The sequence below is a fragment of the Mobula hypostoma genome, chromosome 20 (genome assembly GCF_963921235.1).
Source record: "Mobula hypostoma chromosome 20, sMobHyp1.1, whole genome shotgun sequence".
In the NCBI taxonomy this organism is placed as follows: domain Eukaryota; kingdom Metazoa; phylum Chordata; class Chondrichthyes; order Myliobatiformes; family Myliobatidae; genus Mobula; species Mobula hypostoma.
The window spans coordinates 50,465,539-50,479,700 of NC_086116.1; the positions used below are offsets into that span (position 1 = coordinate 50,465,539).

Sequence of the window (14,162 nt, forward strand, 5' to 3'; positions counted from 1 at the left end):
ACAGGATAGAGACAGTTAAGCTTTGAATAAATTAATTCAAAGTGTCTGCTTTTTGATACCTAGACACCACTGGCTAGCTCAGCATATATTGTCCATGCCAAATTGCTCCTGAGAAGTTGTGGCAGTGACAACAACAAATAAAAGTAGGTCTGTAGTCAGTTGTCAGCCAGACTAGGCCAAAACTGGCAGATTTAAACCCCTGAAGGACATGAGTGAACCACTTGGATTTATAAAGACATCCCACTAATTCCACTAATTCCAGGTTATTAATTGAATTAAATCTACACTGCTATCACGGCAGTAATTGATCTTGGGTCTCTCGATTACTTACTTGTTCAGTTATTCAACTATCCCACCATCACCACAGCAATCAAAGCTTGCAAAAAGTAAAAAAAACACAAACGTAGAGACTGCTTGTGGTGGTAGTCAATGTGAAGAGGTGGAGTTAAGAGCTCTTGCTGGTTCACAGAAAATGTGGGTGGGATTGCAAATCAACAGGAGGTTCCTGCTGTGCAAATTCGGAGTAAGCACTCAGAAATGGTGCAGCCAACAATTATTTTATAGACAGATCCTATATTTCTTTATTGGAAAGAATTATGCCTCAGCTATGCCCCTTCCAGCTTTTTAAAAAAAAAGGTTTAGAGATGGTTATGAGGTTGAAACAAACCGAAGTGGTGTATTGGAAGTCGACTTGGTTATCAATACGTAATGGAAGCCGACTCAATGAATTCAGGTGACGTCAAAAAGCACAGTGAAGAAAGACAGGGAGAGGTGGGGGCCAATTTAGGAATCAAACATGTTCACCTCCTCATGCTCCCTTGCACTTCTTGAGAGAACCTTTGCCCAATTCTACTTCATCTGTCATTGTCGAGACAGTACTTCTCCAGCAGCAGCTTTTGTTCCAGTTGCCTGAAGGCGCCAGGAGGGAATAATACACTGCCAAAGTAAATCAGGGAATCAGGATACTCTCAGTGCTGAAACCAAGATACAAAAGAGAATTAAAATAGAGCTGCAGGATATGAAGGTGGCAACAGCATTTTCTAGAACGTAATGAGCTATGTCAGACAAAACAAGCATAATATCAAACCCACTGTTCCTACTATCCAAAGTACGAGACTAAACTAAAATTGTTCTAAATAGTGAGGTTTCCATATAGCAGCCTGACCAGGAGTAAGGTCATCTTCAGGATATAATAATTTTCACATTTAACAGCACTGCCTTCTTTCCAGGTCAGGCAGCTTCTACAGAAAGAAAGAGTTAGAAGAAAGAGAAAAACAAGTTAGTCCAGGTCATAGAAAGTACCTTTATCCCATCTACTTTTCCCCATTCTCCAATTATCTAGATGAACTGCTGAGGGTTTCCAGCAATCTTGATTTGGTTTCAGATTTACTGTATCTGTAGTTTTGTTTTACTTTCTATTCAAGGTGGAACATTGTGGGAAGTAGCAGAGACTAAATAAATAGCACAGGAATAATTGGGAAGAAGATATTCCTTACAAGGATCAGAGGAGCATTTCTCTTTCACTGATCCCTGCTCACTTCCTCTGCAGGCTGCTGTGGGATGGCTTCCTGTTAAGGATACCTTTAAAGTTGCATATGGATCCTTCTCAGGTTCTGAAGTCCCACAGGGCAGAAAGGCCCCAGGTGACTTTGGGTAACTGTACCATCTGCCCAAGGCAACATATAAATAGCAACAAATCAGCACTCAGTGGTTCCAAGGTGGATATTCATTTTAATTAAAAAGCAAAAAGTGTAATTCAGTTGAGAATAACAGGAAGTGCTCGAAACACACAGCGAGTCAGGTAGCATCTTTGGAAAGAGGTACAGAATTAAGAAGGGGTAAAGATATGACCATGGGAATTCATAGAAACATAGAAAATAGGTGCAGGAGTAGGCCATTCGGCCCTTCAAGCCTGCACCGCCATTCAGTATGATCATGGCTGATCATCCAACTCAGAACCCTGTACCAGCCTTCCCTCCATACCCCCGATCCCTTTAGCCACAAGGGCCACATCTAACTCCCTCTTAAATATAGCCAATGAACTGGCCTCAACTGTTTCCTGTGGCAGAGAATTCCACAGATTCACCACTCTCTGTGTGAAGAAGTTTTTCCTCATCTCGGTCCTAAAAGGCTTTCCCTTTATCCTCAAACTGTGACCCCTCGTTCTGGACTTCCCCAACATCGGGAACAATCTTCCTGCATCTAGCCTGTCCAATCCCTTTAGGATTTTATATGTTTTCTCTCTTGATTAGAGATATTCCAAATGCACTTTTCCAGCAAGGTCCAAATGGAAGCTGGAGGGACAGCACCTTGACTTCTAAGTGGGCTCATTACATCCTATGGGTCTCAATATTAAATTCAACCATTTCAGGTAGCTTGATTTTACTGGTTGTGTTAGAAATGGACGGTTCTGCTATAAAGAATTGCATCTGTAATATTTCCCAATATTTCCTGCTCTCCACAGACCGTGCCTGATCTGTTGGGGATTCCAGCACTTTTCCTATTGCAGGTTCAGCAACAGCCGTTCAGAGCTTCACTGTGTCCTTTTCGTTTGTCTCTGTCTTTCTACCTTCTGTCATTTATCTATTAAGCAGACAGCTCCAAAATACTGCTGATGCTGAAAAACTGAAATTTAAAAAAAACAGAAAATGCTGGAAACAATTCACATGTCAGAGAGTATTAGTGGAGAGAGAAACAGAATTAAACTTTAAAGATCTGAGACCTCTCAACAGAACTGGAAAAGAGAGAAAAACTAATTAATTTTTAATAAGAGGTGGGGGAGAGACTGGTAGAGGACGGGAATCTCTCTGAAAGGGTGAGTCCAAATAGATTAATGCAAACAAGAGACGCTGGAAATCCAAGCAACACACACAAAACACTGGAGGAACTCAGCAGGCCAGGCGGCATCTATGAAAAAGAGTAAACAGTCGACGCTTTGGCTGAGACCTTTTACAACCACATTATGCTCCTTTTCGTGTTTAATGTGCAGTTTATTGCAAAGCTGTGGGGCATGCTGCGAACTGTAAGATTATATGAATAGAATAAACGCTAAGCCAATTTGATGTCAGGCAAAAATAACCACTTTTCATATAGGGAGAAAGTAGTTGAATGACCTAAAGCTGAAAACTTCCAAATTAAATCCAGAAGGCAGCAACATGCTCAGATAAAATACACTGTTCCTCCAACTTGCTTTGAGACTCTCTTTTACAACTCCATAAACATTGCACTTATCTCAGCAATCCAAGACTTACCAGTGATACTCCCCTCATTCTATTACCCTCCCCCACCCCCTACCTATCCTGCTGTCACAGTCCCGACTGAACAGCAGCAGGCATCCAAGTTTCAGTGCTCCGATTCCCTGGAGGATGGCTAGCTGCTGCTGTTCCTTTAAGATTCAGACTGCCGATTATGGCCTGCCACATTCCTTCATGGGAAAAAAGGCCTTGTGCTGAGCACTCAGTGCTCAATCATAGGAGTTTCATTTCTAGTACAGGTCAACCTTCGCTGTTCACTATTCACGGCACCATTGTGACCTGAGGAGTGTCCAATCAGTGAAAATGCCGAATTACAAAAGGATCACATTAAGCATAATCAGTGCTGAATTATCAAAGGAACTGGATTACAGGTAGTCGGATTAGTGAAGGTGTGATTTTGCCTTTGGATTTCATTTGTTTATTTCGAGTCTGAGCCTGAGTTCATTCTAGACCTTGGTCTGCACTCGGGTTCACCAACATCTGTAGCTCTCTTGTTACACCTACAACTTAAAACAAACTTATTTTCTCACTCTCCCAGTCCTAATGAATGACCTTTGAGCTGAAAAATAACTCTGCTTTGCTTCTTGAAGTTGCAGTTTCATCTACTCAGTGCTTTCAGCATTTTTTATCGTTTCATTTCAGATTCCTAGCATTTGTAGTTTAATGTTACCATTAAAATGACCCTTGTTCAAATTATTTTCCATTAGTTTCCTAATGTACTTCAGAGGTGTCTTTGTCTCTACTTGGTACTAGTGCAGTCCATCTCTCCCGAACCATCCCTTTTAAATTCCTGGTTTTCTATGGAAATAACATGATGCGACACACAAAAGTGCCTGCCTTCCATTTCTTTACACAATCCTAGAGATTAACTTTCAGTTCCTATACTGGAAATAATCTGAAGATCAGTTGGTATCATTATCTTTGAATCAACTGGATATAGGTGGTTTAAATGGTTTCCCACTAGGTCACTCATGAATGCTCGTTCATTAACTTATACCTGTCCTCCACAGAATCCTTTCTGATCCATCTTGGGAAACTGTTCACCATCTCACAAATGTATGTGCCTGAGCAAAGATTTGCAAATACTTTTGGAAGTGCAACAATGGTCCATAATCAACCATTAAGGACTACTCGCTAATGGCAGTTCCTCAGAAGAAATTTGGTTCCTATTTTCTACATCTCACTGGGATTAGAACGGTCATCATTAATTATCAGACATCTAATCCACTAGAGAACATAAATAGCACAGCTTTAACATACGATTCACAGCAACCCCCATCCGAATGCTATAATCTCCTGCAGTGGTGCATTTCTTATGCTTTGGCTCATTTTGAGCACAATATTTCGCAAGTGTTAAAAATTGAGTTCAAAAACTGGAAATCTATCATTTGCCAAAATTAGTTACATTTTCCTTGCACTGGAACATTGCCACGTCACAAACTTGATTCATAAAGAATCGGGGTGCTCCAGCCCGTCTAAAAGCAGTGATTAAAGATGACTGTTGAATTGTATCTCTGATTTTATAGGAGAAAGGGCAGGTTCATTGCCCATGTTCACTAATTCCGTCTCTCTACCTTCAGAGTCATAGGCTACGGATCAGCTCTTACTCTAGAGCGGGGGGGTTAATGCCATGGATCCCAATCTGAGGTCCATGGCATAAAAAATGATTGGGAAACCTTGCTCTAGAGAATGGTGCATAAAACTCTAGTCCAGCACTGCACTGAAGTCTTACATGGTTGAAAAAAATTTTCAGCTTCATCAGATTTTAATCCAAGGTCACAATTGCTCTCTCAGGTACTTTTAAAGTCCCGTGATACAAATTTCCAAGACCACAAGGAATTAGTCCTTCAAGTTATTTCACAAAAAGAACTGACAACCTGGTAACTGTCACAATGTGATTGTTGCCACCTTTCTACCCACAGACACGTTGTCCTCTCTCCTAGGCTAGCATAATTACATTAGAACCCAGGAAAGAGCAGTAGAAGGCCACTTGGCCCATAGCACATGTTGATCTGTTCTACACAGGACTAATATCATATCTAAAAATCTAACTCTATTTTGAATATACTTATTGACTGAGACTCCAAGACCCTCTTGAGTAGATAATTCCCAAGGCTCTCCATGGGTCAAGAATTCTCTTCTCTTCTCATCCCAGTCCTGAATGCCCTGCCCTTTATTATAAAACTGGAGCTACTGGTACTAGAGATCGCAATCAAGCAAGCATCACCTTTCCATGTACTCTGTCAACCCCAAAAGAATTTTGTATATTTTAATGAGGTCCCATCTCATTCTTCCAACTTGGGAATATGCCGTAATATAACTAAGTCAGCATCCCCGGAACTAATTCAGACAGCCTTTGGCTGCATTCCTTTTCTTGCAAAATTTATTTGTTTGCGCAGGATGTGATGACCTGCACCCAGGTTATTTTGAAAATCAATAAAGAGATGGGGGGGTACTTTGTGGCAGTTCAGGAAAGTGGGGGGGGGGGAATCTGCCTTTGGACCAACTGTGCAATGACGCAAAAATGCATCATGACTCTAATAGATGGTCTTGCAGAACATCCAGTTTTCCTATCCTCTCTTGTGTATTCTTAAAAACAGACACTGGCATGATACTCAGCAAAGTACAATTAACACAGCTGATTATTAGATGAAGGAAAACAAAATTAAAAGATCCCAATGTCCTACAGCAAAATTAAAATCAGTCTGTTTTCTTGTACTTTGTAAAAAGTGTTCCCGTCCTTCAGTCCCTGAGAAAGGTAATCCATTTCTAAAACAAATTCCATTCACTGTCAGATTAGCCACAAATTTGGTCATTCTGATGAAGTACGAGTTTAACTGAAATCTGCTTTGTTACAAGTGTGGGCATTTGCCAAGAGGATTTTGAGAATCATCCATCAGTGTCTGTAGCATTTTCAGTTTCTGATGAGATCCAGGAACACTTATTTTTAAACATGATCGTATGCATCTACATTGAAAAGGGATAGATATTATTTTACATAGATCATTACTTAAAGACGCTAAAAGGATAGTGGAAAGAACATACCTCCATCCACTTGTCCGGCAGCCATTTTTGTAACCTACATTGGGGATTAGTTGTGAGATTCTTGCTTTCTACCATGCTTTCACTAAATGTTGCATGGGTAACAAGATTGGATAATGACTGCTCAGAAAGTAATTATTATATACAACATGCCCCAAGGTTGGACACGAGAAACCACCAACAAGACAGGACCCCATTAGTGAAAGGCTTGTGGGGTTGCCTTCTGTGAGACAACGGACTGACTGAGAGCATTCTATCAGTCAACAGACAGGCCTGGAACTGCGTATGATAGATGTAATGTAATCCCAAAAGGTACTGAAAATAATTATCAACACAAGAGATTCTGCAGATGCAGGAAATCGAGAGAAATACAGAGCAACACACACAAAATGCTGGAGGAGCAGTTCAGGAAGCATCTATGGAAATGAATAAACAGTGAAGGCTTCAGGCCAAGGTCTTTCTTCAGACTGGAAAGGGAGGGGAAAATGAAAGACCAAACATGTGGGGGGAGGGGAAGGAAGACAAGCTGGAAGGGGATGGATGAAGAGAGGTGGGATAGGAAGGAATCTGATAGGAGAAGAAAATTGAATACAGGAGAAAGGGAAGGAGGAGGGGCACCAGGGGAGGTGACAGGCAAGAGAGGGGAAGAGGTGGAGAATAGAGGGGGGGGAGGGAAAAAAATTACTGGAAGGAGAAATTGATGTTCATGCCATGAAGTGGAAGAATATGTGGACAGAATACAAATGGTGCTCATATGAGTGGCTTCATCAAGGCAGCAGAGGAGGCTATGCACCAACATGTTGGAACGGGAATGGGGATAGGATTTTAAATGGTTGACTATTGGGAAATTCCATTTTTGGCAGGTGGAGTGGATGGGGGGAGGGCCTCTACAAAGCGGTCCCCAAATTTACAATGGATCTCACCAACGTCGAGGAGGCCACATCAGGAGCACGCAATAGATTTGCGGGTGAAGCATTGCCTCACCCGGAAGGACTGTTTGGGGCATTAAATGGAGGTGAGGGAGGAGGTGAAGGAACACTTTGCCCACTTAAAGGGATAAGTGCTGGGAAGGAGAATAGTGGGGAGGAGTGAATGGACAAGGGAAGTGCGGAGGGAGTGATCCCTGCAGAAAGTGGAGAATGGGGGAGGTAAAGATGTGCTTGGTGGTAGAGTCCCTTTGGAGATGGCTGAAGTTCCGGAGAATAGTATCCCAGATGTCCTGGTTAGGAAAACCTCATCCTGGGAACAGATGTAATGAAGTTGAAAGAACTGAGAATAGTTAACAGCATTTTTACAGGAGACTGAGTGGGAGAGGTTGAGTCAACATAGCTGTGGGAATTTGGTAGGCTTATAAAAGATATTGGTAGACAGTTTGTCTCCAGAGATTTGAGAAAGGAGAGAGAGATGTCAGAAATGGACCAAGTGAGTTTAAGAGCAAGGTGGAAGTTGGAGGCAAAATTGATGAAATTGACAGGTTCAGCATAGGTGCACAAAGCAGTACCAATGTAGTCATTAATGTACCACAGGAAGAGTCTGGGTCCATTACCAAGGAAGGTTTGCAACCTGGACATTTCTACGTAGCCAATGAAAAGGCAGGAAATAATTTGCCAATTTAAAATAAGAAAAAATGGGATTTCAATGGACCTTGCAACTTAGAAGGTCATTTGCCCTATCCTCACAGTCCACAGACTTTAGCTCTTAAAACCACTGTAATCCACCAAACTACTATTATGTGGAACTGTAGCAACAGATCTTTATAAATACTTTCTGTTTATAGGAACTTTACATCATTGTGGCTTGCTGACAAAGACAAAAGAATGATATGTAATTGTTCATTAAACTGGAAGTAGTATTTCAATGCAAAAATCAGTAAAAAGCAACCCATACAATTGAAGCTTCCTTTAAAACTAAATAGATTGAATACTTAATAAAATTATATATTCGTACTACATAATAAACAAACAGTTATCCGAAAAAAAATTATGTAGGAAACAATGTTTAAAGCCAGCAAAACAAAATCAAATTTGGTTATAGAGATAATAGATTCCCTGGTTGTCCTCTTTCAAAATTCCATAGATTCTAAAACATTTTCCAGACCTTCTTCCTCATTTTTGAACCGTTAAATCTCCATGCTCAATAAATCATCAAATGCAATTTCTCATACCGCCAACATAATGTCACCACCAAGCACAACTTCCCACACGTTTTAGTTCAACATGAAAATAAGTTTGTTCCATTCGTAACACTTCAATTTACACATGCATTTCCAATAAAACAGCGAGAGTCATACAGCAAGGGAACATAACGAACAATGAATCTTCCTGAGGTAATCCGAATGCCTGCATTTGGTTCATATCCCTCTGAACCTTTCCTACCCACATACCTGTCCAAAGATCTTTCAGATGTTGTAAATGTACCCACTTCCATCGCTTCCTCTGACAGCACATTTTGCAAACACACCCCACTCAACAAGAAAATATTAATCCTTAAGTCCTCTTTAAATCTTTCCTCTCACTTTAAATCAATGCCCTTTTGTTTGAGACTCTCCAACCCTGGGAAACAGAGTTGATCTCATCCATGATTCTGTTAGCATCTTTAAAAGTTCTCCCTGGCAGTGTCCTTTGCTGCAGAGAAAAAAAATCGCAGCCAATCTAGCCTCTCCTCATAAATCAAATCCTGTAGTCCCAGCAACATCTACATGAATTTTTCTGTACCTTCTCTAGCTTAATTTTATTTTTCCTATAGTACAGTGAACAGAAATGCACGTCCTGCTTGAAGGGTCTTGGTCCGAAACGTCAACTGTACTCTTTCCTGCCCAGCCTGCTGAGTTCCTTCAGCATTTTGTGTGTGTTGCGCAATATTCCAGGTGTGGGAGGGAACGTCAACTCAGACCATGAGAGGCCTGCATCGGGCATTTTCATGCCTTACAAGGCGCAGACTGGAAGTCTGTGTGGGGCACCACTCCTCGCACAGACACTAGAGCAATGTGTGATTAACTGCCTTGCTCAAGGACACAAACACGCTGCTACAGCTGAGGGTCAAACTAGCGACCTTCAGATCACTAGACGAATACCTTAACCACTTGGCCACGTGCCCAACACAATTTCCAGGTGTGGTCTCACCAATATTTTGTACTGCTGCAACATGACAACTCAACTCTCGATTTCAATGCACCATTTGATGCAGGCAAGTGTGCCATATGCCTACTTCACGCAGTCATTCATTTGTACACACAGCCCTGGTTTAATGTGCCAAGATGCATCAGCACACTTGTCGAAATAAAACTGTACACCCTATCCTCGCTATGTGCATCTTCAGACTATGCGGATTCACAGTTATGCGAGGAACCTACACACTATCCTCGTTATATATGAGGGATACGTTCCTCGAAGTTGACGCATAATGTGAAATCGCATAATGTGAATAATTATTTAAATGGAGAAAATAGGGATGCATTCCAGAGAGCTTCCTAAATATGTTTTATCTGTAATTTATTCACATTTTTATACCAATACGGCACAAAAGCAGTACTACACAATGACATTTATATTATATTTAATCAATTTAAGGTAATATTCAATGTAATAAATCAGAGAAAGTTAACATCCTCTGGTGTACAGTACTCGCCAACAGTGGCAAGTATGTTCGTTCCGGGAGATGAGTGGCTGTTGTGGTGTCAGGCAGCTTTACACAAATAAGGTGGATGGTTGTGGTCATCAGGATAATATCAAGCACAACAAGGGGTGAAGGAAGGCTCACATAACTCTTAGAACTGCTGGCAGCAGAAAGTTACAGCAATTTGCATAAAGTGGTGAGGGTCATTTACTTGGCAGCATTTTGTTTTCAGCATAAATTTGCTTGTAGGGAAGAAGGGTTGACGGCAGGGAACGACTGAAATGCTGACTCCGTTCTAAACGTGGGTCCATGTCCATCGCCATTTGTGCCAAGTGTTCCAACTTCCACCATTCCCTCACCGTTGGTAAACTCCCGGGATTTTCAAAATCGTCTGTTGCTTGCAGCATCTGAGAGATAGTTCGCGGTAAAAAAATACGCAAATCTTGAATGTGGATCACATCTTGGTCGAGTGGTTGAATCAGCGATGTTGTGTTAAGCGGCAGGAAACGCACTGTTACGTTAGGATGAATGCTGTCCAAATGTTTAGGATGGGCTGGCGCATTGTCAAGCAAGAAAAGAACTTTAAAGGCAAGATTTTGTTCCCGGCAGTAGCGTCCCAGAGCTGTGTTACCTTTGGCTGATGCCGCGCTGGTTATAATTTCCAACTTTTTTTCAAGTGTTGAAGTGGTTCTCTGCCGCTCGGCTGACAGCCCAAGACATGACATCGGACACTTGGGAGGCATAATTAAATATTTCAAATACAAAATCACTGCACTGCAGGTAAAACCAACAGAAGTTTAAGATCACGCAAACATACCTTGCCAAAACCAATGCGAGAGTGGCAGCAGTGAGATTGTGAGGCGCGCGCACCTGACTTGTATTGGAGGGAAAGCGGTGCTTCTCGTCCCAACAGCGAGACGGTGAGGTGTGCGCACGTGACTTGTATTGGCGGGAAGGCAGTGCTCCTCACATAACTGTGAATTTTGGACGCATATAACGAGACGTTGGTAGAAATAGGTTCCTCACATAACTGTGAATCCGCATAGTCTGAAGACGCATATAACGAGGATAGGGTGTATTTCTACCAACGTCTCGCTATATGCGTCCAAAATTCACAGTTATGCGAGGAGCACTGTTTTCCTGCCAATACAAGTCACGTGCGCAGGCTTCACAATCTCGCTGTTGGGAAGAGAAGCACCGCTTTCCCTCCAATACAAGTCGGGTGCACTCGTCTCACAATTTCTCTCCCGCCACTCTCGCATTGGTTTTGGCAAGGTATGGAGGCGTGATCTTAAACTTCTGTTGGTTTTACCTACGGAGCAGTGATTTTGCGCTTGAAATATTTAACTATGCCTCCTAAGTGTCCGATGTCATGTCTTGGGCTGTCAGTCGAGCGGCAGAGAACCGCTTTAACACTTGAAAAAAAGTTGGAAATTATAAACAGCGCGGCATCAGCTGAAGATAACGCAGATCTGGGACGCTACTGCCGGGAGCAGAATCTTGCCTTTAAAGTTCTTTTGTTGCTTGACAATGCGCCAGCCCATCCTAAACATTTGGACAGCATTCATCCTAACATAACAGTGCGTTTCCTGTCACCTAACACAACATCGCTGATTCAAACACTCGCCCGGTGTGATCCACGTTCAAGGTGTTTTTTTTACCGCGAACTATCTCTCAGACGCTGCAAGCAACAGATGATTTTGAAAATCCCGGGAGTTTACCAACGGTGAGGGAATGGTGGAAATCGGAACACTTGGCACAAATGGCAATGGACATGGACCCACATTTAGAACGGAGTCAGCATTTCAGTTGTTCCTTCCCTGCCATCAACCCTTCTTCCCTACAAGCAAATTAAAAACAAAATGCTGCCAAGCAAACAACCCTCACCATTTTATGCAAATCGCTGTAATCTTCTGTTGCCAGCAGTTCTAAGAGTTCTGTGAGTCTTCCTTCACCCCTTGCTGTGCTTGATATTATCCTGATGACCACAACCACCAACCTTATCCGTGTAAAGCTGCCTGACACCACAATCACTACTTATTTCCCGGAGCGAACACACCCGCCATTGTTGGTGAGTACTGTACACCACAGGATGTTAACTTTCTGTGATTTATTACATTGAATATACCTTAAATTGATGAAATATAATACAAATGTTGTCTTGTAGTACTGCTTTTGTGTTGTATTGGTATAAAAATATGAATAAATTACAGATAAAACATATTTAGGAAGCCCTCTGGAATGCATCCCTATTTTCTCCATTTAAATAATTATTCACATTATGCGTCAACTTCGAGGAACGTATCCCCCGCATATAATGAGGATAGGGTGTATCTGGTACTCACTTTCGCATGAAAGAGGATTTAGATCTTATGGTAGTCTTAGACCACTATTGACCACACTACCAAATTTGAAATTTGGAGTCATTGCAAACTTACACACTTACAAATCATGTCATCCACATTTTCAACCAAATCACTAACATATATGAGAAATATCAGTGAACTCAGCAACAATCCCTGGTCACAGGCCTTCAATCTGAAAATCAACCATCCGCTACCACCCTCTGCCTCCTTTTTAATAAGCAAATTTTGTATCCCGTTGGTTCGCTCATCCTGGATCCCATGTGATTTCACATTCCAGTCCAATCTACTTTGTCAAAAGTCTTGCTTTTCAAAAGTCCATGTGGACAATGTCTGCTGCCCTGCCTTGTCAATCCCTTCAGTCAACAATTAATATTCTATCCCAAACAACTGCAGGAAATGCCGTGCCTCTCTTTCATCAACTTTCTCCAGCACTCCAATCATCCTTCCACAAGAAAAACAATGTACTTAGTTCCACTTGATCAACTGTGGTTGCCGCTACACATTTTGTACAACATCTCTAATCAGTCCACAAGAACAATTCTCATCTCCCATTCACCCGTCACTCAAATTTTCCCTGACATTCATAATTGCTCCAATGCAAGCTTTAAGAATTAAATACCATATAGCTTTTCAGATTCAATCATTTTAGATACTGAGTACAACTTTCCCATTTTAGTTTTAGGTTGCAGATAGTAAGGCCACTACCACCTTTCGCTCAGCTTACACTTCACTCCGTTTTCTCTATTCTACTGTATGCTCTATCATCAACCATTGCTGTTCTTCTCTCATGCTCTCCTCCTCTTCTTTGCATCTTTCATTAGAACAGGGTCACTGCATTTTTGTCGATCTGCGCTTTCTCTATCACCAAAACACTGAATTTCACATTATTTTATCTTCACTTTTGAACTACCCCCGTGCACAGAATGATCTGCCTGGATGATATGCAACAACGATCCTTCTAATATTTTATTTTACAGTAGTGTGGACTAACCATTACTCGAAGCAGGAAATTTTCACATGGCCTGAAAACTGTGTGCCACTTCATATTAACAGCATATAAGATAAAATTCCAGCTGCGTGGCAACAAAGGCTATGTGTGTGGGAGCATTTCAGTTACTGCGCGGCCATGCACCCACGTAGCTTAAAGGGAACGCTGGTATGCAAACAAAATCTTTTCACTGTATCCTAGTGCCTGAAAATAAAGTAATATTAATGACCAAGAAGTTCTCCAACTTTTCTTCACCCATTGATGATGCTTGATTTACATTTTCTGTTTTCAGCATTCGGATGACTTGCTTTTGCAACATCAAGCAGGGTTAGTGCCATCCCAAGACAGCTACTAATCCTTAAACTCTCCAGTTTTGGCGTGCTGTCAGCTTTTGTGACAGTTGAAAGGCTTTGCCTCATAAAAAGGCATTATACAAGCCTAAATTGTTAATCTAATAAATGAGTCCTGAAAGGATATAACAAATTAAAAGGCTGCTGAGTGCTGTATGTTATATTTGTTTGGTACTAGAAGGCATGTGCTTCGCAAGGCTATTTGAACTGACTCCTTGAGGATTTCGTTTTGCAGTATGAAATGACAGTGGAATCTATCTTTGATTACAGGCCAACATTTAAAAATAACAGCTGTATCTTATAAAAGTTCAGTCACAAGCAATGCAATGGAGCCACTACAGAGCAACTATGTGGATGTAGACATTCCTTGTGTTTAGATAAAAGTGGATAATCTATTTTAAAACAACACTGTCTCCAGATGACTATGTGTGGGTGGACAGCAGTCATTTTGGTTTGGAAAACACTGTTTTAATGCCATGCAGCCGAAACTGCAACAGCTGCAGCATGGGGTGCCTCTTCATCTTGTCGAGTTCCCTGCAGCACTGAG

At 41.5% G+C, this 14,162-nt stretch overlaps 1 protein-coding gene across 8 annotated transcripts in view; it reads right to left on the reverse strand.

Annotated features, from left to right (window-relative positions):
• Positions 1-14,162, reverse strand: part of LOC134359516 (plexin-B2-like) — a 258,980-nt gene that overhangs the window by 155,073 nt on the left and 89,745 nt on the right. For 4 of the 8 annotated variants that reach the window (XM_063072881.1, XM_063072884.1, XM_063072882.1 and 1 more), the window contains exon 3: positions 805-974. The exons of the other annotated variants lie outside the window; for them this stretch is intronic. In XM_063072881.1, coding sequence (XP_062928951.1) covers positions 805-812 — 8 coding nt within the window. In that variant the 5' untranslated portion in view covers positions 813-974. The remainder of the gene's footprint in view (positions 1-804; positions 975-14,162) is intronic. 8 annotated transcript variants of the gene reach the window in all.